This window comes from Psammomys obesus, unplaced genomic scaffold (genome assembly GCF_907164565.1).
Source record: "Psammomys obesus unplaced genomic scaffold, mPsaObe1.curated_primary_1811, whole genome shotgun sequence".
NCBI classification, from domain to species: Eukaryota; Metazoa; Chordata; class Mammalia; order Rodentia; family Muridae; genus Psammomys; species Psammomys obesus.
In genome coordinates this window covers 7,853,348-7,880,179 of record NW_026596109.1, presented here as the reverse complement: position 1 = coordinate 7,880,179, position 26,832 = coordinate 7,853,348, and the positions used below count along the sequence as shown (strand labels likewise).

Below are 26,832 nucleotides of genomic sequence, written 5' to 3'. Positions count from 1 at the left end.
GGGACATTTATCATAAAACACCGCAATAAGGGAGCTAACTGGTTTTTGACAATTAGCTCTGGATTTTGTGTCCTTTCAGTGTAAAGAAACAAGATCTGGGGTGATGGACTGTACCCTCCCTTGAACTATGAGCCAAAATAAATGTTTTCTTTCTTAAGTTGAGTTGGGGATATTTTATCAACAGCAACAGGAAAAGTAAGGAATATGGACAGAATGAAGACAATACAGCACAATGCAGCAAACATGGGTGAGGTTTTAAGCACACAGAACAGACTAGCTTACACCAGAAGCTGACTGGAGACCCTTCCCTTGTCCTGCCTCCTGCTTTACAAATGGAGTTTGGTTCTATTTAACACTTTCATACATGGACAGAAGGGGTAATATCACCCAAGTTTTAGTCACTTTTAATGAGCAGTATCTTCTGTATTGGGGTATGCCTTCCCAAGATTCTAGTCCCAGCCACATTTGTTGCAGATTATTTTGGTAGGCAAGCATATGGCATAGTTTAGCAACTTGAGACCCTACTTCATTTGGGCTGCAATGCACTTGACAGCTTGAGATTCTTATCACACACACACATATCTCGGAACAAATCCGCATCATACTGCGTATACCCCCCCCCACACACACACACTGTGAATGACCATCAAACTTAGACTGTATTCAGTTATACTTTGCGTATGTCCCGCTACAGAAATAGGAAAGCAGATCTGGCCTGAACTGGCTTTAGGTACATGTGTGATAAAGATAGCCATGTCCCCGAGTGAACGGTTAGGGAGAATCCCTTATTTACCATTTTATACTTATCCCATAGCTAGGCACACACATGATTAAAATCAGATGCTTTGGAGGATAGGACATGCACAGGAGACATATTATATAACCTAATCTAAGAAAACTGCTCAAACTACACCGTTGAGCAGCTGGCCACTCTTCTCTTGGATTTCATTAAAAAGAAACGTCTCCAACAATAACTTGGGTCCCTTAAGATCTGCTGCTCACTTTCTGGCTCTTTGCTTTGAATAGAGTTTCCTCAATACTTCCTCAGTAAAACAGGTGTTGGGTTTTATTTTTTTTTTTTATTGAATAAGAAGCCAAGGACCTGGAAATGTCCCTCCCAGACCCTTGACCACCCTTCAGGTCTAAACTACCTACAGCAAAATGACAGTTCCATTAGCATTGTATACATTCCCTCAACGTTACAGTGTCTGTCTGAGTCATGCATGTCTTTATAGTCACCCAGACTTTGTACTTAATGGTAGAATAAGCGGCCAGTTAACTAATGCAGAAAAACACCTTACTTAATGCTAGAGTAAGTTGCCCCAGAATCCATTATAAAAGGGTCTAAGCATTGACCCATTGCTCTTCAGAAACGACGATAGCCTCATTATTGCATTTTCATGGTGAGAATGTATTAAGTCAGCTTAAGAAAAAAGTACTAGAAAATTGTTTCTCCCAAAGACAGATGTATATTGATGGCAGATAAAACTGTGTCGGACGAGGATTTAGAAGCCTTCCTGACAGTGCACTTCGTGGACTTCTCTTTAGCTTTGCAAGCAAGTATGATGTGTAATGTGAAAAAACACAACAACAACAAAAAAACAGCTCTTCTGGTCTGAATACCTCTTTCTAAAATTGGGAAAAATAAACTTAAGGGAAGAGCTGCTTTTGCCCCTCTGCGTTTCAATTTGCCAAAAACAAATGTCTGACTACTCTTGGGATACCGTAGGAAATCAGGCAGATACAGGCAAGTCACTATTTACCAGGAGTTTCCCCAAGAAGTGTGTCGAAGTCCCCCAGATCCTGCCTCATGTACTGGCCTCTGGGAAGGGGGGCATATAGCTAAATGAGCTCTGAGGTGGTAGAGTCCATGCCCTCCCCAGCAGCTGGTGCAGTCTGGATGGCATGAGTGAAGGTTAGCTCCCCAGCTGATGGAGTGTTCTAATTACAGTCTAACATTAACTGCCATCATAAGTAAACTTATATTTTAGCAAAGTTAGTCCTAGCTGATATTCTACTTAAGCTCTGTTCTACTGGAGGGATGCTCCTATGTCCTAAAAGACAAGAAGGCTGGAGGTCCTTCGTTGTTTGCCAGGGGCTACCTCCCATGCTTTCTTGTTCCTCGTCATCGATGGAGAATATGGAGGAAGTTGGGTATGAGTGTACGGAACTGTGTATTTCTGCCTTTGTCTCTTTTAGTCCTCTCAGCTATACTTACTGTGAGGCAAGCTGCTGGTTCTCACTTGCAGTTGAGGAACCTGAAAATCAAAGTTATGGACTCCCCTCGGGTCAGACAGGTAGCAAGAGAAGAAACTGCAGCAGCCAAGTTTTAAGTGCATTCGTGTTCTTACCTTTTGGATCCATCGCTGCCTTTCTTCCCCTTTACTCCCCTTTTTGTTGTAAAAAACTTGGCCTTCCAGGTTTTTGACTGATCTTCATCTCTGAGGAGAGAAATGTTTGAGGACACTGAGGTCGAACCAGTCAACATTTATAAACCACCTATGCTTTCTAGGTCACTGACCAGTGTAGTCTAAATACCAGCTAGAAGTCCACCTCCACACTCACAGCAGGGCCATACAGGGAACACCTTCGGCTTTACCGGCTACATTCTCTATAGCAACTATTTGTTCTACTGTTGTGACTTCATTTGCAAAAACAAATAGCAGATCACACTGGCCCAGAGGCCAGAATCTGCCAACTTCTCAGTGGCCCAAATTTGAAACCAGAAATGAAATTAGACTCATATATAAGATGAGTCTCTAAATGGGACTCCTACTAGTAACCGTGCTATTCGTCAATGGCTAAGGATGCACCTCACCCTGGCCGCAGTGGCTAAGGGTACTCTTCACCCCAGTAGAAATGGCTAAGGATGCTCTTTGCCCTGGTAGGACTGGGTAATATAACCAAAACTGAATTCTTGCGAGTGCAAATTAGCATAGCCACTCTAGAAATAAGTATGGAGGTTTCTAAAAGACTTAAAAATAAAGTTGCCACATGACCAGGCTCTTGGGCATATCCCCAAAGGACTCCCGTCTGCTACTGTGACATTTGCACACTGTGTTCTTGGGTGCAGCATTCACAGTAACAAGGAGTTGGAACCAGCCTGTCAACAGATGAGTGGGAAACGAAAATGTGGCACAGGGGCTGGAGGGAAGGTAAGCGATCACGAGCGCGTGCCGCTCTTACACAGAACCCAGTGCGGCTCCCACCCCACAACTGCCTGTAACTCCAGCTGCATGGGATCCAGCACCTCTGATCTCCGAGGTCACCTGAGTGATCTACTGTAAGTTAGGATCAAACACCTCTCTGTGCTTACTGGGACTCAGAAAAAAAAAAAAAAATCTGACCTCAAAATATAAACTTTGAGATCATCTCTATGATGATTATCATTGAAGTCTCGGGCATGGATGAGAGAACACCCAAAAACTATAAGGAAGCGAAGGCCCGGGGTATCACACCTGTAATTTGAGCAGCTTGGGAATCTAAGGCAGATTCATCCCAAGTTCAAGTTCAGCTTGGGCAATTTGGCAAAGCCCTGAATAAAGTAAAATAACATAAAATAATGAAAGTTGTGTAGAATGCTTCCCACACACCTGTATGTATTTTTAAATATTCTGCTTCAACACAACCAAATTCCAATGCATAACTGTAGATTTTTTTTCACTCATTTATTGGACAAAAACTGTTCCTCCCCCAAACCAAGTACTATTTCTTGTCTGCGAATTACCTTATACCCAATATCTGGCACAGATTACATGATCAGTAAGATTTGTTAAATGAATTAGTGGTGTTGAATGCTCGAAGGTTGGAAATATTGGACAGTTTTGGAGCTCAAGAAACCCCAGTAGTGTGGAATGGAGGAGTACAGGTGAGACTGAGGAGTTGCCCGGGCCAGTGTGGACTGTATCTTGAGAATGATGCATAAGCACTGAATGTTGAAAGCTGGTAGATTATGGCTTTTGTGGCATAACTATATTTGTAACTTTAAAACTTTAGAAAAAAACTGAAATGGAAGTAAAATGGCCACACAGGGACATTTGCAGGAGTCTATTATAAAGCAAGAAAGGACGGGGTTGTGTCTGTGTGGTGGGAGAGGAGAAGTGAGAACAATTTGAGAGACATTAGGACAAAAATGTGAGAGGGCAGGCAGGAGAACTGAGGAAATCAGGAATAAGGCCTGAGGGCAACTATGCTTCTAATCACTACCATAGAGATTAGAAGAGAAATGTGGATAATAAAAAATTATATTCTGCATTATTACAAACCTCCTGAGCTTAGGCTGTGTTGCCCTCCAGGCTTATTGGAACTCAGAAAAAAAAAATCTAACCTTAAAATATAAATTTTGATATTTTGGTTAAAATTGAAGCCTTGGGTGTAGGTGAGAGAACACTAAAAAAAATATACAGGAAGGAAGACTGGGATTCAGTTCAAGCCACTTGGGAATCTAAGGCAGGAATATCCCAAGTTCAAGGCCAGCTTGATCAACTTGGAAAACCCTGAAGAAAATGAAAGGATGAAGGCTGTAGAGGGGGCTTGCCTCGCATACATGAGGCCTCGCAGCAATCCTCAGTCCTGCAAAGAGGGAAAACAAGGGAGAATAGAACTGTTGTAGGGCCTTCTTAAGAACAGTTGATATTTAAGGCCTGGGCGAGAAAGCCAGAACCCACACACAAGGCTTCAGACAAGCCAAGAGGAGGAATGTGAAATCATTCCAGGGAGACATGAGAAGAACAAGATGCTTTTTTCCTCTAGGGATGGCATGGCCAAGATGTGAAAACACTGTCAAAAAAGTGTATGGTATGATCTTAAGAATGCCTCTTGGGTTTAACAAGGGTTTATTAGCAGCTTTACCAAGACGCAGCATGAATCCAGGGACAGCGGGCAGGGACAGGTGAGTGAAAACGAGAGGCCTCCATCACCAGCTGCTCGGTGGAGATGGAGCGGAAGACAGCCAGAAGCTGTGAGGGGCTGAGTCTGAGGGTGGCTTCCTTTCTACAGATTAATAGTGATTTAGTTTTGAAAACTATTCCATCAAACAGCCCTTGTTTTCCTGTGTTTTACAGTGTAGGCAAAAGATTACTATTTAAATGTGTAGAAATTTTCAATACTCAGAGGTAAGAAACAGAGACCTCAAAGCTCCAGTGCCTTTGGCTTGGTACCATTGATGGATCACCAGTGGGTGTATTCATTGTTTTCTCTTCAGAACGGAGGGAATAGAATAGCACCTTTTGTCCAAGTCTCTCAGGAGCTGGGTCTCTGACTGTATTTAGCAAAGCATCAGGCAGTGGCTGGCCCCAGCAGGGATGGCCAGCAAAGTAAACTGACTTACTTCAGTTCTTTCTCACTTGTGTCCACATCATCATAGATGATAACTTCCTGAGACCTAGGTCCTAGGGCACAGACAAGATTAAAAAAAAAAAAAAAAACAATTAAGTATTCATCATACAGGCCGGGTTTTCCAAATTACCCACAATGACCTAATTATCCAGATGTATCCTCAAGCCTTCTATCTGATTACAGAGACAGGCTGGAGCAAAATGAATCTCTTTGGGGTGGTGGTGGGGAGCAGCCAGATCTCTGAATATCTGAACTGCAAGTGCATTTACATCAAATTGATTTCATTGAATTGTAAGTTGTCCCTGTTATCTGAAACTGAAAAATGATTTATATTGCTAGAGTATTGAGGGGACTTTTCTTAATACCCTGTGGGGTGTGGGAATATATTTGCTGATTTCCCCCCACAACACACACACACACACACACACACACACACACACACACACACACACATTCATATTTCAAACCATTTGTTTCTTTGCAATACTGTTGTATTACATTGAGTCTGAATTAGTACATAATGATAATTAGACATTTCCAGCTTGTAATGTTCACACTTCCATGCAATATAGAATTCCATTATTCTCAGATGATTCACTGTTTGAAAAAGCTTGGGACATTTTGATATATTCACAATTCATGTCCAATTATTCGTAATTTTTCTTAAGCTTTACTAATTTCCCTCAGGACATTTAAGCTTTCGGTGGATGTATAGGCTCAAAATCCCATATTTTAAGCGCTTTGAGACAGAAAATATCAGACAGCAAATATTTTTGGATTTTAGAGTATTTGCATATTTACAGTGAGAAATATAGAGATGATATCATGGAAATAGAAGTCAAATATAAACTTGAAATTAGTTAATGTTTCATATACACCTACTATACATATTCTAATGGTAATTTCATACAATATTTTACTGTGCCTTGACATGTGACACACCCGTTGCATGAAGACAGGTGTAGAAGTTTTCAATTATGGTAGCAATAAAATTTCAGATTGTGGAGCAAGTTTGGTTTGTGGTTTTGGAGACTAGGGCTAAACCATCTGTAATATTCTAAGTTGCCCTTTAAGTGTTTTATGACAATATTTGGGAGAGCTACAACTTCATCAGGTCAATACAACCTTTGTTATTTAGTTTGGTAGCTTATATTTCTGAAGTATATGTTTGAATCACTGAGTCACAGTTAAAAATGAAAGTTACTAAATAGCTAGTGCCTGTGAACAAACACCAATGAACAAAAACCACACAGTCTTTGTTTATTGACAAATTCCGTGTACTGGACACGTCCTGAGAGCATCCCATATGTCAGGCACTGTGATGTTTATCGTGTCTTACGCTGGCTATCAAATCCATCAAAGGAGTGTGGATCAGTACGGAATGCCTAATCATCATACTCAGAGAGACTTGGGTTCAAATCCCAATCATAAAGCATGGTCTGTGGGTCTTACAGCCTTCTATAAAGAGAGTAACGTCTGCTTATGGAAATGCCAGGAAAATATCCCTCACTTCTCCAAAGGAGAAGTGTCATTGTTTGAGATATCTTCTTTCATTCTGATGGGTCCATTTTCATTGGAAAAGCAGGACAGATTACTAATGCTCTTCCCATGCTCCTTAGTACACCAATCCTGAAGACAGCAATACTGGTGGACAACAGCAAGTGAATGTCACTTACCTAGGTCAGGCAGTGACATGGAAAATCCATTCCTAATGAAGAAAAGACAAAAAGGGTCAAGGAAAAAAAAGCCATGATCATTAGCAGATATATCCAAAACGCCATTCTGATGGCAGGTGTGCTGGTCCAGATGGTTGCATCTAGGCAAGGATGCAAAGTGAGACTCCTGTAGCCCTGTTGTGATAACCCCTTCCCCATTCCAAACGAGCTCATTTGTCCCTGTGGAATCCCTGTAACCCACTTCTTAACTAGATCAGTCAAGGCTGCCCTGCATCCATAGGATCCAATACTAAATGACCACGAGCAATGATGAGAAGGAACAGTGTACAGAAAACACCATGGGGACTGCATACATAAAATACACAGTCTGGCTGTGTATTTTAAGCCAGAGGAAGACTTCCACAGAGAACCCAGGTCAGATGGAAATGTAAGATGGCAAATGGCTAAGTGGAAGAGAATAGGAAGTCCAGTGTGATTTGGTTCTGTTCTTTCGTTGCTAAGGAGGTCAGATGGAAAGAGATGTGTGATAGGAAAAGGGAAAGAAAAAAAAAAAAGAAAGAAAAACCTATGTATTTGAAGTCTTTAATTTCAACTCAATACTACAGGTATTTTTATAGTGGCCACAAGACAGGCCCTTATGCTGGATGAGTAAGATGACGAGGTAGTTTCCGTCTTGAAGGGAGACAGAAAGTAAAGTAACAGAGTCCCTTCTGGTATAATGGGAACTACAGTACCCACACTCAGGTCTACTTGGAACTCTTGGGAAGATCTTGCTCCAGCAGACAAGTAGGATTAAAATCACAAAACTTCAAGGCTTTATAACTGGTAAAGACTTGACAAGAGAATAGCTTCATACCATCTCAATGCAGATGATATCTTGGCAAATTGCCCTCACAAAGTACAACTCTAGACCTGCCTATCTATCGATGTTGCAGAAAGAGAGAAATGTCTCCAAAGACCGCACAGCTCCCCCTTTCACTGCATCCATGAGGGAACCAAGTCCCATGAGTACACATGGAAGAAACTCCTGTCTCTTTCACTGCTGGTGATCTTGGAAATTTCCCAAAGACTAAGAGTGGAGGTTACGTGAGGCCGGCTGGGGTTAAGAGGGGTTGGCTTTCTAAGTCCAAGACTGTGAGCTTCACAGACCAGGACACTCATGTTCACGTCACACACACATTGCTGCTTTCAAGGGAGACAAAGTAAATTATGGTGTGCACAAGTAAGACCCCTGGAACCTGTGTAGCCCAAGAGACCGCGAAAGGACCTAACTACTAATATAGAACGTTTAGTGACATCCTGAGGTGTCAAGGATGACGACAAATTTTCCATTCTGGATTTTGCCTGCTTATTCTGGTAATTTTTTTTTTCTTCTCACTAGTTTCTTACGGTGTCATGTAACCGGGGTCTTTGATAACTCTTGTCACTGGTGCTGAGAACTGGATGGGAAGTAGCAGCCCATGTGTCCGCGAGGCCAGTATTGCTGAAACTCTACGGGAAGAAAGGCTAAGGGGACCGTTGGCCTGACATTTTCTTTTGGCTTGGTCTTTTTCACTCTGAGTACACCCCTTTCTTTTCTGAAGAGCTGCTGCAGTCTTCTCAGTGCTCCTCGTCCGTCTACACTAAGAGGAGTGGAAAGATAAAACAACAGGGTGTTTGAGAGAGTACTGGAATAGGGATAGAGCGCTGTTGGATCACCAAGGATCAGAGACATCAGCCTCATGCCCAAAACAGACTCCCTCAAGGAAGGACAAGGAAATGCCTCCACCGCTAAGAGGGAAGTCTGCTGAGATCCTGATAGGACGCATATCTGAGGCAACTGTGGATAGAATAATTACAGTGTGTACAAACATTCGTCTACCGCAAACATTTTTGTAGAGCTTATGAAGCAAATCTTCCTTTCCCAAAGAGAAAATAACTTAGGGGAAACTCTCTAAATGGTACTGGAGACAGCATCAGAGGCATTACTGGCTCCTGAAATTGCCATCACTGATGTTTAGCGGACTCTTCAGTAACTGAGTATACAGCAGGTGCCATATGGATGGGCCAGCTGATATCCTTTTGGTTAGGGGGAAGGAGACAAAAGGGAGTTCACTCACATAACCAGCCCAGGATCACTGCACCCTTTCCCGCCAGACTCCTCACCATCGAGTATGCTGTTTTCTCTCTCTTTATAACTAAACTTGACCAATGTTGGTCATTTGAACAAACGTCATCTGCAACACCAGTGCTAAATCCCAGAGTCTCTCTGACTAGCTCACAAAGATAAGGGCTAAGTTACAGTTATTGTTTTGTCCCTGGGAAACCAGCTATAACGTCAAGGCAAAGTCTACTGTTATTTACTTTCCCTGTCTCAACTACTTCTTAACACATGATATAAAAGTTCTCTAGTCTAGAAAATGGACATTTTTTTTTTCTCAAAGGAGAAAGCAAAGAATCTTCACTCTTATGGTGTGCGATTGTAAACAGTAACGAATATGTTGCCGATTGACAATGCCAATTGACAACAGCTTAACAGCACTTTATATAATCTTCCCTCAACAATGGTGGTGTAGGATGGGGCCATGTCTTAAACCGTGGCTTACTAGATAAACAGGAAAACAACTTCAGCCTACAATCCAAATTTAAGAAAGACACTCACTCTGTTTTGAGGTCATTGTTCTTTGCTTTGTAGATGTCTTCATAAATTTCCTCACTATTTTCTTCTGAAATTAAGGAACACACACAAAAATGAATGAATACTTAGAAGCTGCAAAGCACTTCCAACTTTATTTAGTTAAAGTGGGTTTTGTGAAATTGTGTATGTTTTCATAAACACATGGTAGAAATCCATAAACATATATAAAGACTTGTACAGATGAGAAGAATTGGGCCTGTCTCCTGCCTGATTCCATGTGTGATCTGGTTCAGCGAAGGAAAGCTATTTCTCAACAGATACCTTCCTTTCACCATACCTCCTTCCCACAGTTAGTACAGAACAGCTGTAGTCTTGTGTGCATGAAATAGCATACTAAATTCTGGGGAAACAAAGGAAGCCCATGCATAGTGAAAAATGTCTTCCTTTGTTCCAACCTAACACATAAGCTTAATACACACAGATGGACACTACCTATAGCCTGGAAGCTGAGTCCAAAGGAAATAGTACTGGATTCAAGGAATAAATGTTAAGGTTTCAAATTTGGCGGGAACACAGAGTTATTCAATTTCCCTGTACCTCTGTTCTCTCTTTAAAAGGTGAGTATTGGACTGTTTCTTAAGGCTGTTTCTATATGTCAAATTTATACATTCTAAGGAGGCAGCCCAGAATAGTATCTGATTAGCCTGTGTGTGTGTGTGTGCGTGTGTGTGTGTGTGTGTGTGTGTGTGTTTGTGCACGTGTATGTGATCTATTACGAAGAAAGAAACTGTCCCAATCTTTAGCCCAGATTCTCCTGGAACTCACTATGTAGGTCTAAGCAGGAAATAGGAAAGAAGACAGGAGAAAAGGGAGAAAGGCAAGAGGTAACCAAAAAATATGGAAATCTAAAAAAGAAAAATATGACAACCTGTTATTTTATAAGTTATTAGGAAATACTGCCTGAAAAACTAGCTGGAAGGTAGGTATCCTCTGTAGTTGTTTATGAAGAGTCCCAGAGGCTCATATATTTGAATGTTTAGTCAGCAGCGAGTGGAACTGTTTAGGAAGGAGGTGTGGCCTTGTCAGAGGAGTTATGACACTTGGAATGGACTTTGAGACTTCAAAACTCCATGAAAGTCTCATCTTCTCTCTCCTTCTTCTCCTTCTCCTTCTTCTTCTTCTTCTTCTTCTTCTTCTTCTTCTTCTTCTTCTTCTTCTTCTTCTTCTTCTTCTCTTTCTCTATCTCTCTGTGTCTGTCTATTTCTCTCTTTCTATTAGTCTTTTTCTTTCTCTCAGTTTCTCCCACGCTGCTTCCCTCTTTCCCTTCCTACTGCCCTTGGATCCAGGGTGTGAAGCTACTGCCTCAGTGCCATGCCTGTCTGCTTCCTGCCATGATGATCAAGGACTAACCCTCTAAAACTATAAGCAAGCTTCCAGGTAAATGCTTTCTTTTATGAGCCTTGGATATGGTGTTTCTTCACAGCAATAGATCAGTAACTAACACACCCTCTATGGGTGGGTAATACTTTTCCCAGAAGCCATGGTTTATTAAATGAAAATCTCCCTATAAGTGTGGGTCATGGGGACCTCAGAGTCTTCCAGTACAATATGAGCAACTTCCATTGTTCTTGGTTGTCAAATGGAACTTGGTGATGAGACTATTCCTGAAGACAACACACGTTTTGGTCCTAGGACAAAGAAGAATCAAGCTAGAGCTGAGGGAGACGCTTCCCCCTCACTGTATAGCTTTCATGGTGCCAGAATGTGCTTTGTAGCCTACTGAGGGAGAAAAAAAAATGGTTTTATCTGCCTGTGAATCCTGCAAGCTACCATAATGGCCTGCCAGGCCTGACATTACTGGTATGGTGATAACTAACCACTTTCTAATTGGTTTTGATGCCCACTTCTCAGGAAGAAACTCATGCTTGGTTCTATAAACCTGGTAAAGGGTAGATGCATGGGGGCTGGGGGCCATTAGCCCTAGGGGAAACTACTGTTACTTTTTAAAAAAATATTCTCTTATGTGCACTTTCCTTTATATAGTCTGTGTACTACATGTATGCCTAGTGCCCATGAAAGCCAGAAGAGGGCATGAGATAGCCTGGAATTAGAGTTACAGATGGTTGTGAGCTGCCATATGGGTGCTGGGAATTGAACCTCAGTTCTCTGGAAGAACAAGATCTTTTAACCACTGAGCCGTCTTCTAGACTTACTATGTATTGTTGTTGTTCTCAAACTGCTGTCTAGATACTTGAGCTTATATCTGTAGATGAAGGCAGCGCCCAGCCTTCATCAGATAATCTTCTTATAGCAACAGGTAGCTTGTAGTGTAAAACTGTAAAACTGGCCAAAGCACCAAGAGTTTAGTGGTGGTGGAGGGCTTGGCCCTAAATGAGACAGCTGGATCACCATCTACAAGGCTTATGGAACACTGTGGGAAAGGGAGCTGAAACACTGTAAGAGGTGTGCCCCCAAAAGACATCTTCTGGTCACGACATGCACAAAGTAACCACAGCTGTGGTGATCCTCACACATCTGCATAAGGTTGGGCCCATCAGTGTTTCATTGAGGAGAGGGAGGACCTGCAGGACACTCCACTTAGATGGACTACTAGCCCATTTTGCAGGGAGGGTATTTCATGTCATAGCTACTGATAAGTCAACTTTGCTCCAGTAAATAATTCACTCAAGCTCCCGGAAGAAACTCAAACTCAGTGGTTCACACACGAAAAGAAGGCATGAAAGTAGGAGAAGGGACTTGTTGGGGAGAAAAATTTCAGTGGGGGAAGGAGGAGGAGAAAAGGTCACGGAAGCAAGTAAAATTCTTTATGCAAATGTCTGAGAGTGCCAAGAATAAAAACAAAATAAGGAAGATAATGGCCACTTAAGGTATCCCAAGAAGGCAAGTGTAACTTTAAACGGGGGTCACCACCTTTTGGGTGGCAATTGCAGAAGCAGAGAAAAATCAACGGGGGGAGCCACTCAAACGGAAAAACTGAATATAGTGTGAAATGGAATCACACAGACATTGGGGAGAGGGGAAGGCCATGAAGAGCTTTTAGGCCATGTTGATATGCTATTAAAGCAGTAGGAAGTTGGGGCTGCAGACTTTTATTGCAGAGGAGCCAAATTCAGTCCCTACACTCACATCAGTTGGATAAAAAAAAAAAAAAACAAAACAAAAACCCGAAACTCCAGCTCCAGGGAACCCAACTCTGACAGGCCTCTGCAGGCACTTGTACACACAGGCACATACCCTCGGCTTGACATACACATGGTTAAAAATTAGCCAGTACTAGGAAGCGCTGCTGATATTTTAAAAACATATAGCACCTATGGCCCTTGTGCTATGAAGACAGCACAAAAAGGGCAGTTTCGTGGGAAGTTGCTTTCTGCCGCAAGAAGACCATTCCCTCCGCCGAACCCTTGCCTCAGGACTGCTGCTCTTAGTTTACAATCTCGACACCCAGTTTTTAATCACTGGAAATGTGTCCAGATGAAGGACTCTGATCACCGTCTCAGCCCGGGAAGCATTCTGCAGTTCAAAGCAGCACTTACCGCTGTCTGAGGCGAACGAGCTGGAGAAGTCCCTTTTTGGTCTGTGGAGAAAGAAATGAAGACCATTACGAGTCTACCGCAGCTTCGCCCCCGCATCGCCTTCGTCGTCGTGAAGGGCAGAATGTACTTACGTGTCTGCTCTGGAACAATCCACGTCATCGTAAGTCTTCTCTGAAGAGGAGTCTGACCTAATGGTGGTTGGACTTGGGGCTTCTTTCGTCACCTCCAAAGCCTCCATATACCCTCCTGTCAGGGAAATAGGAACACATCTGTGCTTGTCCCCAGCAGTGGAGCAACAGCAAGAGAAAGGCAGACTAGCGGGGATGAAACTGGAATGCCATCTCCGCATTTGAGCAAGAGACCCCCCTAGGCTCATGGGTGCAACGCCCTGTCGTCAGTGGAGACAGTATTTTGTTACATCCTGGAAACTTCAGCAGATGACGCCTGGTGAGAGGAAATGGGTCAGGAAGGGGCAACCCTTTAAAGGCTATCCCTTATCCTTCCTGCCCACCATGACCCACTTCCTCCTCCACATGCTTTCACCATCGTGATGTTCTGCCCTACCGCAGGCCTAAACGTAGCAGAGCCAAGGGCTGTGGAGTAAAGCCTCTAAAACTATGAGCCAAATCCAACCTTTTCTTAGTTTAGTCACTGTGCCAATGAAACTGACAACATGATCTGCATGATCCTGGCTAAGCCACTTGCTGAGCCTGCTACATCTCCCAGAAGGTAGGACAATGATAACAGCCCCTTCCATAGGGCTGTGTAAGGACTGAGTGTATATTCATAATGAGTGTTAATTACCTGGCAAACCAGAGCTCTTCCCCAGAGAAACGACTCTCTGGTTACTTCTGACCTCTGTTGAAGGCCTTCAGCTCTGGAGATTTTATCTACCATCCAAAGGGCCGTTTCTAGTGTTTTGGTAGTTTTTTTTTTTTTTTTTTCCTTTCTTATAGTTTAAGTGAGTTAACTGAACACATGCCAACGTGGAAGGTTAATGACAGAATTAACCGGAAGGTCACATGCCACTCTGAAGAGCCAGCCTATAAGGGATTGTCGGCACAGCCTGATAAATGCAGGTATTTCTCAGCTGTGAACTTGCCATTAGTCACAAACCTGCCTCAGCTCCTCATCAGTTGGTGTAGCTTCATATTTAGGCTGTGTGGGTGACTCAGAGCTATTTCCATTTCAAACATGAACCGCTTATCGTAAGAAGTGTATCTAGAAATATGCAATAAGCAAAGTGACTTGCATCTATTAATTAAATGAATCAAATGAGAAAATTTTTATCCCATTGCAAGAAGTATATGACCCCCAAACTATTTCAAAGAGTCTCAGTTCCCAGAGGAAGAAGGCCTGCTTTTTCTATAGACGTTATCAGAATAGGTCCAGCAAAAATAAAGACGCTAAGCACATTAATGAGCATTTTTTATCTTTCTTTTATAAAAATGTATTTATTCTACTTTCTGGGTATAAGTTTTTTGCCCGCATGTATGTGGGTATATTGCATATGTACCAGGTGCCTGCAGAGGCCAGGAGAGGGTGTTGGATCCCCTGGAGCTGCAGTTATGGCTCCACCATGTGGGCGCTGGGTAACCAAACCCAGATCCTCTGAAAGACCAAGTGCTTTTAACCACTGAGCCATCTCCAACTCCCTTTCTTTGCTTTTCTTAATTTTTCTTATTGGTTTAGGAAATGCATTGTGGAATCATCTTAGGAATATAATTCACAGATGTATGCCTTCAAAGGACACATCAGTCAGTTCCAGATCCGCCATAATCTTTCATGGCATTTCCATTTGGTTGTCCTAGGCATATTGGATTTCAAACTATTCTCATGATTTCTTTTTAAGAAATTGCTACTCCTTTAGAGTCAACATTTGTCTAACAAGACTTTACCATAAATGCAGGCATAATTCTACCACAGAACCCTCACCAACCTCTCACCTAAATCACTACAATAGTAACAGATTGACTGAGCCTATGTCCTATTCTCAGCAAGGTGGTTCTTTAAAATCAACTCTGATCATGACTTTTAATTTGTGCTGGAAGCGCTCTCTGGCTTAAAAAGTCCTACTGAGAGCAAAAGCCAAAGCTCTCGTGGCGATTTATAAAACCCTTTGCTTGTCTTATTCTTCCCTTCTCTCTTCTCTGTTCTAGTTACAGGGACCTTGCTACCTCCACCAACACCTGTGATCAGCTCTAGCCTGGAACTGTTTGCTCCCTTTTCCCTTCTCCTTAGAATATTCTTATATCAGAGACACACAAGCCTCTGCTATTTTTATTGCTAGGACAAAACACCCGACACATGCAACTTAAGGAATGCTGAGTTTCATCTGGTCTACAGCCCATCATGGCAGGAAAGCAATAGCAGTAGGGACATTCAGTGGCTCTTCACACTACATCTGCAACCAGGTAGCAGAGAGAGATGGATGCTGTTGCCCAGTTTGCTTTCTCTTTTTTTCTGTTTTTATTCAGTCCAGAACCCTAGAATGTGGGATGGTGAGATTAGCCTCTCCTGCTAAATCTCTCAGGAAATTCCTTCGTAGACATGCCCTGAAGCGTGTCTCCTGTGCGACTGAAAATGCAGTTCAGTTGACAATGCAGGATTAGCTCTCCTGTCTGTATATACTTAAGGTGTTGCGGTCATCCACAGGCACATTCAGGTTCCAACATCCATGGCCTCTGTAACTGTCTTTCCCTTTTTATACAATTTGCCACCATGTCACGTAAGAATATTTTATTATTTATGTGCTGTCTGCCTCATTTGATCAGAAAGCAAGCCCCATGGGGACAGGGAGTCTTTATTACTGTATATTAATTGTACAAAAGAACGCCCTTTATTGTGGTATTTTTGTACATTTGATTTTCTCAGTCCCTCTCCGGTTCTATCCATTTCCCGCAAATGATAGTTTTGTTCTTGTGTTAGTGGCTGTGTCTGTGGAAGCCAGCAGTCATATTTGGGTGTTGTTTCTCGAGACAGGTGTTCTCGCTGGCCTGGAGCTCACTGAGCTGGCTGGTGAACCCCCAAGATTTTACCTGCCCCTGTCTCTCCAGTGCTGGAATTACAAAGCATACCACATTCCCTGTTTTTGTCATTTCTGTTGACTTCTTTAAACATAGGTTACAGTGTTCAAACGCAAGTTCTCATGCGTACCAAGGCAAGATATTGACTAATGGAACCATTTCCCTCTCTCCCCAGACTCCTCATTCTTCTTTAAAACATAACACTCACTCACTCACTTACTCTTCCCTCTCCCGTGTGTGTGTGTGTGTGTGTATGTGTTTATATGTGTGTGTCCGTCTGTCTGTCCCATTTTCTTTAGCCATTCATCTGTTGACGGTGACTATGATTTGGTTGTTTTGAGCTGTGCTCTGATAAAACAGGGATGTGCCCATTTAGACCCCCTTCTGGATACAGCCAGATATAACTCTATCCTGGGCTGTTCCATTTTAGGCTTTTGAGGGGTTCTGCCGTATCAATTTCCATAGGAGCTCCCCTAATTCACATTTCCACCAGCAGTGAAACATCTCTCTACAGTTTGTTTAGTTGTGCTAGCTGTTCTGATTGGGTAAAATGGAACCTCACGATAGTTTTGATTTACATTTCTTTGATGGTTGAGGATCTTGAATGTTTTAACATGTAATATTTTTATGCTTCTTTTGAGCAGTGCCAGTTGTGTTCATGTGCCATTTATTGGTTGGATTATTGGCCTTTTCATGTTGAATTTTAAACCTATACACATTCTTGATATTAATAGTCTATTATAGCTGGCAAAGATTTCTCCTCATTCTGTATGCTGTGTATTCTGCTGTTTCCTTCACTGTCAGAAGCTTTTAAATCTGTACAGTTTCACCCATCAGTTCTTGCAATTATTTTGTATAACTTGTTTCTTATATTTATATTTTTAAGGTTTTCCCATGTTTTCTTCTCATGTCTTCAGGGTTTTAATTGTGACACTAAGATCTTTGATTCATTTTTGAGTTGGTTTTTGTGCAGAATGAAAGCTAGGATCTTTAGTCCTTTGTGCATAAAGAAAAGAGGTTTTTTTGTTTGTTTGTTTGTTTGTTTGTTTTTACTGTTTCTTTTACTGCTACATCCCCACACTTGAATTTTGAACAATCCCAATGCATATTAAAACTAGAAAGCTGAGCATGCAGAACTTTACTGATATTTTAAAATGTTTGTGTCAACTGTCTTATATTTTACAATTTTTTCTGCTTTTTAACTCTTTCTTTTTGATTAACCAAGGTTTCTTTGCTTTGTTATTTGTATGTGTTATTTGTATATTTGTATGTGTTATGTTTGTGCTTTTAAAACATTTTTCTAATTTTTACTTTTATACTTTTGTTTGTTTGTTGGCTTTTTTCCTGTAGTGTTGTGAATCAAACATGGAGTCTTTACATGTTAGGCAAGGACCCTGCAACTGAACTGCCTCTCAAGTCCTGTGTTAAGGTTTAATGACAGCATGATACATAGGAAAACACATCACAGAACTACAGGCCAAGGGTTGCCTCAAAGTGAACATCTTCATGGACACAGATTGAGAGCCAGCAGCGGCAGTATCATTTAACACTGGGTAGCAGATGGTCTGACTCCCAATCTATTGGGTACTGTCTGCCTACTTGTGACCTGTGTATTAATGCAGGAATGCAGTTTGTTCTCCTTGGTGCTACACTCTTCGTTCAGCATTATGTTGACAACTTCTTCCAGGCTGTTGTAGATCGTTGTAATATGTCCATTACTTTGGCTACGTTTTCTCTTCTAGTGTGTGAATAGGATGTGATGTATTTATCTACTGTATTTTTCTGTTGTGGTTGCATTTTCCCTCAGGAGACACAGTCCTGGTGCTGGAGAGATGGCTCAGCAGTTGGGAGCACTGTCTGCTTGCTCCTCCAGAAGATCCAGGTTCAATTCCCAGGACCCACACGGCAGCTCACAGACTGTTTATAGCTCCAGTTCCAGGGAACCCAGCAGACATACATGCATACAGAACACCAATGCACATAAAATAAAAAAGTAAATCAGAAAAAAAAGGCACAACCTTACTATGTAGTCAAGCTGCTTCAAACCTGTCATCTTCCTACCTCTGTCCCCCCAGTGCTGAGATTTCAGGATCCTGTCATACCAACTCCTCCATTCTACTCTTCATTTGGACAATTTCTAGTCTAAGACTATTATGAAAAGTTACAGCACAAGCAATTTTCATATTTTTGTAAATTAAATACATATTTCTGTCACAGATATAGACAGCATATGTTTGAGTACTTGGTTCCCAGGTAGTAGAACTATTTGAGAAGGATTAGAAGGTGTGGCCTTGTTGGAAGAAGTGTGTCTCTGGGGTGGGCTCTTTCTCACAAGCCTTATGCTTGTGGGTGAGACATGAACTGTCAGCTACTGATCCAGCACCATACCTGCCTGTCTGCTGCCATGTTTTCTGCCATGATGGTCATGAACTCTAACCCTCTGGAACTGTAGGGCCCCTATAACTCTCTCTTCTATATGTTGTCTTGGTCATGGTGTCTCTTCACAATAATAGAAAATGAATTAAGTAACTAAGAATGTTGTCTGGTATAAATTACTCTACCCACTCCTAGCTCAATGGGAATATGATATAGCTGGGTTACATCAGAGCATCATTGTTTTTTAATTGGTGATGGCATGTGACCCAGTAAAAGCCAGCATAAGAGTCATGTCTTTTTATCTTTGGAAAGACAAAAATTTACCAAAAATATACTTCGGGGCTTATGGAGAATAGGTTGTATCTCTCACTGCTTGCTGCCAGTTTGACTTGATAGGAATGGACTTTACCTGAAAAACAGAGTTGCCTCAGAGAACTCAGGATACTTTGTACTTGTGGAATTATCTGTGTCCCTGGCTTGGCTATGGCCTAGAATTTCTGCCAAGTGAGCCTCCTTTAAGTAAGTGGTTTAACGAAGTATGATTTAATTATTGTTGTTTGTATCAAGGGTTTGACTAACATGAAGGAAGAAGATGTAGTGGAAATGGTCATTAGTGATGCTGTGTGACGTATCAGCTTGTCAATGGTGACAGTAGGGGTGAGTAGGTAGACAAGGTAAGAACAAGATTGTCACAGGTCATGCTGGTTCTCATTACACTCCTGAGGTCCATGTCCAGATTCATTTTTTAATGGAGAAATTGAACTACTGGAATAAAAAGTAACCACACAACTATTAATTTCACATGTGTAGGCTTGAACTCAAGCCCATTGTCTCTAAATCTGGTGATCTTTTCAGTGTTCTGGGGAGACAGCCCTTCCAGGTGAGTTACTAGGTACATAATAAATGTCCATAATATATCTGTAAGTAAATTATGAGCTTGGCCATCCTTCCCTTTCGAACAGTTTAGTGGTGAAGAGAGTACAGAGGAAATGCAGCTTACCCTTCTCTTGGGACTGCCTAGTCAGTGTCATGTCCCTGGAGAAGAGCCTGTTCTGAGTAATGTCAGTCACGGCTTCCTGGTTTCCAGCTGACACACTCTGTCTGTCCTCGTGGGCTCCAGTTCCCTGGGCTTTTTCTAGAGTCTCTTCATAGGTGACTACCTGAAAACATTGCAACAGGGGCTGATTACCAAGTCAGGTCCTTGCTCATGCATTCTGGTTTTCAGAATGTGCTCTTTAGTGAGAACGATTCTTAATGATTACTGGCTGTTGAGTGTTGCCTTACTAGACCCCACATCTGACCAGACTACACACCATGCCCTTTACTTATTTCTGAATAGCTAATGAGTCCCACAGAGGCCGGCCCATGGGAGTACCTGCTCTACATCAGGCTCTTCATTCCATCTCCATCATCATGGCATCCCGTGAGAAAAAAATATATATATCATTAGTCCTTTTGATAAAGAATCTAGGCAGGTCAAATAACTGAGGAGGGGCCACACTATCAGTAAGCTACCAAGGGAATAGCTAACTCTACATCTCTGTTCTCATCACTTAGGCGGCTTCTGGGTATTCTTCCTTTCCTCCAGTATCCCTCACATTTGTCTTCCTAGCCACTGCCTTGTATTCCTCAAGTCTGCATTTTCTGATCCATGAGACCTGTGCTGAATGTAAGATAACATGAAAAGCTCTGGGAGTAGTCCAGGTGGTTGACTGGGCATCTCAGACACTGCTCACAGGGCACACTCCCAAGGAATTATGGGTAATAAGATATTACTTATGAAAGTGTTCACAGCCATGGAAACAAGAGGATAGAGAGATTTATCCCAATCACTGGGAGATTGATTGAGTTTGGGAAATCTTCCAAAAGCAGAATTCATCAAACTCTACCTTTAAAAATATAGGTGGGAGATGGATGAAAAACGGAATATCTGGCAGATTAAATAAGAATGAGCAAAAATATGGGCTATTTGGAGACGTGTCAGCGATGCAATAGTACGGAAGGGGGAGTGCAGAAGCTGTGATGAGAGCTAAGCGAAAGGACAAGGGGGAAGAAATGGGTAAGGAAGACTGGAGGTGAGACTAAAAGACAAGATGGGATGTGGCTGAATTGTGAATCATCTCATATACAAACCAAGGAATTTGGATTTCATTTCTTAGTTTTGACAAGAAAAGCAGTGCACTATGCTGATCCGATACATACTGGAGGAAGACCTCATGTCTGAATCACATCAGGAGCCCTCGGACACACATACCTTGGGAGGATGGTGAGAGTGTGAGTCCTTCCCTGGCTTCTGAGGTTCGAATTCACACGGCTCTTTTTCCTTCATGTTGTTTTCTTCGTCTTTGGGTCTAGGAATGAAAGATGAAGATATCAAGGAAAAGGGAGTTCTTGAATGAAGATGGTAGATGTGGCCCAGTCTGAATGAGATGACTGGGGACAGTTAATGCTTTAAGATGAGGAACTAGGACCAGATGAACCAGCCTGCATGAGCTTGTGCCTATTCCAACCAGCGTGAGTGTCAGTTCGTGCTTACAGCTTTTGCTTCTCTAGTTCCTGTAGGACACAATCTATGTCCTCTTGTGGTGCCAGTTTTCTTCCTTTCCAAATTCCATTTCCATTTGTCCCTCCCTCTACTTCTGTTTGGATGTAGATTTTCACAATTTCCTCCAAGCCACCAGCTTATTTGAATACTTCTCCCTTTTTATTAGCTACTCGTTTTTCCAAACATGCTATTTGCCATCTTACATTGCTAACAAATCTAAGAACTCTACTGTCTGGGCTGAAGACAATCCCCCTGGAAGGCCAAGCCTGTGTCCCATGGTCAGAGTTCAAATCCAAGATCTTTTTTTTTTTTTTTCTAAGTCTGGAGAGTCCTCCACTGATCCTCTCAGGCAGTCATGTTGTCTCCCAACTCCCAACATTCTGTCCACCTGTTTTGGATTACCATGTGTTGTCTATGGATCTATCTTCAGTGACTCCTCTTTGCTTTGTCAGCTAGAGTTCACTGCATGAGTCCAGTATGGGCCGGGATGACAAGAGCAAGAAAGGCCAGACAGGGTCGCTGAGAACCTGCTCTACACCAGTTACCTTACAAGGTGCCAGGGAACAGAACCAGATAATGTACTGGGAACATGGCCAGACCACAGCAAGAAAATGAGTTCAGTCATGAGTCATGAGTGGCTAGACTATGCTTTCATTTTACAGATAAAACTTACCTCAGTTCTGGATGAACTAAAGCTCTCCAAGGCTGAAAATGAAGACAGAAACAATCAGTTCTGTGAGTTTACCCAAAGCAGGCTCTGTTGTTGATTAGAGATCAGCCATCAGGAGGCCTGATCAAATGGGAGGTGAAGGACATGGTGAAAGCAGACAATGGCCGCAGAAAGTTCCATGAACCTCTCTTGCGTGTGAGACTGAAGCTCAAGCAGAAGAGAAACCAACATTTCCGCCACTGAGTGTAAGTTACAGCATATAATATGACTTGGACAGTTTTCTCTGCAAACTGCATTCCCTTTCCAGGCATGCGTCTGAAGGAGAAGAGCTTCTAGACCCCAGAAAGGCACAACATGTGGCATTTGGGCAGTTTTGCTTGCCAAAACTGACGTAGGTCAGTGTCTGAGTCTTGCTTGTACTGCGCCCCAACTACATGCTCTTTGATCAAAACCCCAGTCTTACATGGCAGAGACTGAGTTTCGTTAAGATTATGTCCCAGTGATCACAACATAACAAAATCCCATTCCCCTTACTCACACACTTCCACCTCTGATGTCATTAATTGTTTGGATTCTAGCCAAGAACCCCGAAGAAAACAGAAAATAAGAGTCTGAAAGGCTGCCTGTGAGGCCAAGCATAGCAGTTCCCGGACAGTGCTCGGAGGAGAGCCCTGTAGGCCTTCATTCAGGGACTCGTCATTCTATGAAGAACACTAGCAAGTCAGCACCAGAAACCAAGTCACACAGACCTTTCTGTTTGTATCTCTGCTATGTTAATTACTGGCTATTTAACAGCTCTGAGCTCTCAAGGCATCATTTATATTTGGGAGCAGGGGTACTGACTCCCAGGGTAATCTTGGGGAATTGAATGTTGCTATGTCGTCATTCCCGGTCAAATAAAGAACTCACTGCTAGAAACCAGCACGCCAACGGGAGGCAGACAAGGTAATTTCCAGAAAAGGGGACAACCACAGAAAACAGCTAGGGACTCTGATGGGAGTCAACTAGCCCTTCTGCAAGGATCCGGGAGCAGCTTGTCAGAACAGAAACTGTGCTCACCCAGCCCTACAGGCAAGTCATCATAAAAGATGAAATTGGACTTTGCTCACCCAGCTTAAAAATGTGCCCACTGAAGGTGGAATAGACCTTTCACCAACCCCACAAAAGTGTTCAGGAAGTGCCTACTATGTGTCAGACACTGTACTGAAAGCTCATGTAATTTACTGTTCTTTGCAATTTGAAGAAGTAAATCCTGGTCTCCTCATTTTACTTAACATCTACTATGGCAAGCATGGAGATAAAACACACTTCCTGTCCCCATGTGGAAAACTCCATTTACAGAAGAACGGTGGTTCAGAGAGCCGAGTGCTGAGTCTCAGGTACTTTTCAACATACCACATCATACCTTCACAAGGACTCCAGATCTGGGTATTCTGTTCTCCCCATTTTATAGGTGAGGATGTTGACCAATATTTAAGGTCATAGCGAGGAGCTACGACGAAGGCCAGTAGCAATTCTACTGAGGGACCCAACTGAATTGCTATATCACCTCCAAGTTCGCACTTAACTCCAGCAGCAGGACCCAGGAAATATGCCTTCCAGGTTCTGGTTGTTCTCTTGAAAGCATAAATTATATAAATTTGGACTGTCCTTAAGGACAGTTATCTCTGAAGGAGATAGTTATTAAAGGCCAGTTGGCCCAGACCACAGGAGAGGAGGGTCCAGGAATCAATTCAGACCATGGCTGCCCCATCTCAGTACACACCTAATTCTACCTGAAAGGCTCAGGGCTCAAGAGTCCTGACCTCTTGAGCCTGGAAAAACCTGCTGCAGATAGGGAGCTTTCACCTTGCTGGGGAGTACTCTAGTACGTCTGGGGCGCGGAGTGTTATTCTCAGTCACACATTAGTAAGGACACGGGAAGGAGTACCTTTTGGAGTTCTTCAATTTCAATTTCGTAAGTGGCTGAAATAAACAAAAGATATTTCAAGTCAGTTTATCTACTCATCTCTTATGATATTCGGGATTAACACAATTCACAGGATTAAAGAGGCCTGCTCTCTCACCCTTCAGAGCATGGAGCTGTGACCTGCTTTGCCTGGGTAGGAAAATTCTACGATTCAAGGTCTGAGTTCTGTGGAGATTTCCAGGGTGGAATTTATAGCCAGCAAAAGCATAAGAAACTATGTCTCAAGTTTCTTGGTTTAGTAAATAGGTACCTACATCCTGCTTCAAAGAAAGCATTGAAAGTCAGTGACAGCAATTAGAAGACAATTATGAAAAGTGTGGGGTGGGAGAGATGGACTAACAGGAACCTGAGTCCAATTCAGCAGATACATGCCAGGTCTTGCCTCAAGTGCTTTGTTTCCTAAACACAGCTTGAAAAAGGAGCCGGGGAGGGCGTGAAGGTCTTCCGACTTTCCTCACCGCTCTGGGAGTGTTATATAATAAAGTCATGAATTGCCTAATTATTTAAAAAAAAAATAGAAGCAGTGGCAAGAATTAGCTTCAGAGTTGAGTCCTCCTGTTTTCCTCTTGGGGGGGGATCCAAATGCACTCCCATGAGCCTCTGCCCGCTCATCTATGAAGCTGGCCCATCAGTGACGAGAAATGCTGCCTACAAGACACTGGACCCTGGACACTGTATGAAAAGTGTCAGATTTTCCAGAAAATTCCTTCTGCTTAGCAAACATCTATGCAAGTTTTAGATTATGGATGGAAGTGTGGTACAGGCAGGTCTTCTGATTCACTTCTGCTGTTGTCCTGAAACTGATCAAAAAATGGCCCATTGCCCAGCTCTTAATGTAAACATATAATACACTGGCAAAATAAATGCAATCCCAATTTTCCCTAAGACTTGTATCTAAAATTCGACATACATGGCAAATAATGTAGCTCTGCATAGGTAACTGCAGATGTTCATCTTTAGTGACTATTGAGGAAGATAGGTTATGCCCCTTGTCCTAATATTTTGTTTGAAAGCCACCCTTTAAAAATAATAAATCTGTTTATGGGGCTGGAGATGGCTTAGCACGTAAAACACTTGTTGCTCTTGCGGAAGACCTATGTTCGAGTCCCAGCACCCACATGGTGGCTCAGAACCACCTGTATGTCCAGTTCCAGGGAATCTGACACCCTCTTCTGAACTCCTTGGGCATCAGGCACACACATGGTACACAGACATCCATGTAAGGAAAGCACTCATACACACAGAACAAAATCAATGCAGAAAGATTAAGATGTGCTTACGCGATAAATTTTGCCCTCTCTAAGTATTGATTCATTTCCACCTTTTAAAAAGGACAATCCTCTCTTCCGTATATGTGTCTGTGCTCTTGCTTCCCCTTAGTCCCTGCGGAGAACATCAGTGCATGATATGTCTTAGAAGCGAAACAACTGGGGCTTGCAGGCACCCTGCGAATGCTTGCTCCTGCGAGTAGGCAAAGATCGTACCCCAGTGTCAATGTTTATTAAGCTTGGAGGCTTTGGGATCCAGACTTACTCCAAGGTAAGAATACAGGGCTTGGAAAGAGCAGGAAGGGAGGGCTTGGAGGGAGGAAAATGCAGGGAGAAGTGATTTTAATCTCAAGGATAAAAGAAGAGGGGGGGGGGGGGGGGGGCTCCGAAAGGATCAGCAAGGGACTTGGATGGTAACAAGACTTGACCCACAGCTTTGGAGTTTTCCTGTGCAGAGGTCTGTGTCTTGCCTCCTCTGACTTGGCTTTACCAGGGTGGTCAAAAAAGGGAAAACCCCAGAAGAGTTTCCTCAGCCACTGTCCAACTGCAGAGGTTTGTGGCCTGGAGACTAGCCCCTTCTCCATGTACTACTTCCCATGTGATCTTAGACAAGTGCCTGTTTTACATCAGGAGGCAAGATGATTGTCGCTAATATTAAAGAATTCAATAATAAAAATACCTATATGATGTAGGCAATACATTTCCTTTTGATATTCACACTTGACCAATATGGAAATCGACACTCATGGAAGTAAAGATGCTTGCCCAGAGCCACTCAAGAGGACCAACTTTCTAGCTTAGAACTTCATGCTCTGAAGGTGGCCCCGAGGCTCCCAAGATGACTCAAGAGTTCCCTGGCACCCGGGAGGCACTGGTCTTGATGATCTCTGTGGATAACTATGTAGTTTCCAGAACAACCTGAATCCTGTGACCCAAGACTGAGCTCTGTAAGGTGGGCAAGCTGCTGGCTTTGTTTCAAGGGATAGACTCGCTGAAAGGAAAACAGATAGTATCTTCTATATCTTCCCCTCCCTGACTTCTCCCTGTCTTAGCCGACTCCCTTTAAAAAAAAAAAAAAAGAAATTTGATTCCCCCTCTCTATATACATAAATATGTATATAAAAATGCAGATTTATTAGAAGTGGGAGGGGAAAGGGAGGGGAGAGGACAGGGCCCAGAAAGAGGGGCAAAGAGGAGGAGAGACACAGAAAGAGAGAGAGAGAAAGGAGAGCAGAGGAGAGGTGGGAGAGGAAGGAAGAGCAGTGGAACCAAAATTGGATTCTTCACTTTTGAGAGAAACATTATTTAAATTACATTTTACAAAGGTGTGAGAATTATGCTCCTGTTTGCCATTATTATTATTATTTTTTTTTATCTATAGATACTTACAAACTCCACCACTTTGTTAAAAGGCTACCTACGTTGCGCTGTTTTTACAACATCTTTGTAAATGATTGTTTCATGGCGTACAGCTGCCTGTTTCCGGTTTCTCAGTTCCATTCCTTTACACGCCAAAGACACGTGATTTGACACGTGATCTTGATTCCTGTAGTCATCAGTCTTAGAGTCGGGTGACTGATCCTTCCTATGTTTTCTTTCTCAAAATTGTCTGCAGCTGTTGAAATGCACTCCCTCTGCATTTCCATATGCACCTGAGAATAATCTTTTCTATAGCTACAAAGTACCTTGCTGAGATTTTTATAGAACTGCCTTAAGCCTATATGCCACTTGGGAAGAACTAAGGTGTGTGTGTGTGTGTGTGTGTGTGTGTGTGTGTGTGTGTGTGTGTGT

General features: G+C 42.6%; 1 protein-coding gene across 1 annotated transcript in view; it reads right to left on the bottom strand.

Annotated features, from left to right (window-relative positions):
- The window catches only part of Fyb2 (FYN binding protein 2), a 103,586-nt gene that overhangs the window by 4,741 nt on the left and 72,013 nt on the right, over positions 1-26,832 (bottom strand). Inside the window, exons 6-15 of the mRNA XM_055628906.1 lie at positions 23,735-23,769; positions 21,808-21,839; positions 20,844-20,940; positions 19,590-19,749; positions 13,319-13,433; positions 13,188-13,228; positions 9,655-9,718; positions 7,014-7,045; positions 5,330-5,390; positions 2,352-2,441 (exon numbers count right to left, since the gene is read on the bottom strand). Coding sequence (XP_055484881.1) covers positions 2,352-2,441; positions 5,330-5,390; positions 7,014-7,045; positions 9,655-9,718; positions 13,188-13,228; positions 13,319-13,433; positions 19,590-19,749; positions 20,844-20,940; positions 21,808-21,839; positions 23,735-23,769 — 727 coding nt within the window. The remainder of the gene's footprint in view (positions 1-2,351; positions 2,442-5,329; positions 5,391-7,013; positions 7,046-9,654; positions 9,719-13,187; positions 13,229-13,318; positions 13,434-19,589; positions 19,750-20,843; positions 20,941-21,807; positions 21,840-23,734; positions 23,770-26,832) is intronic.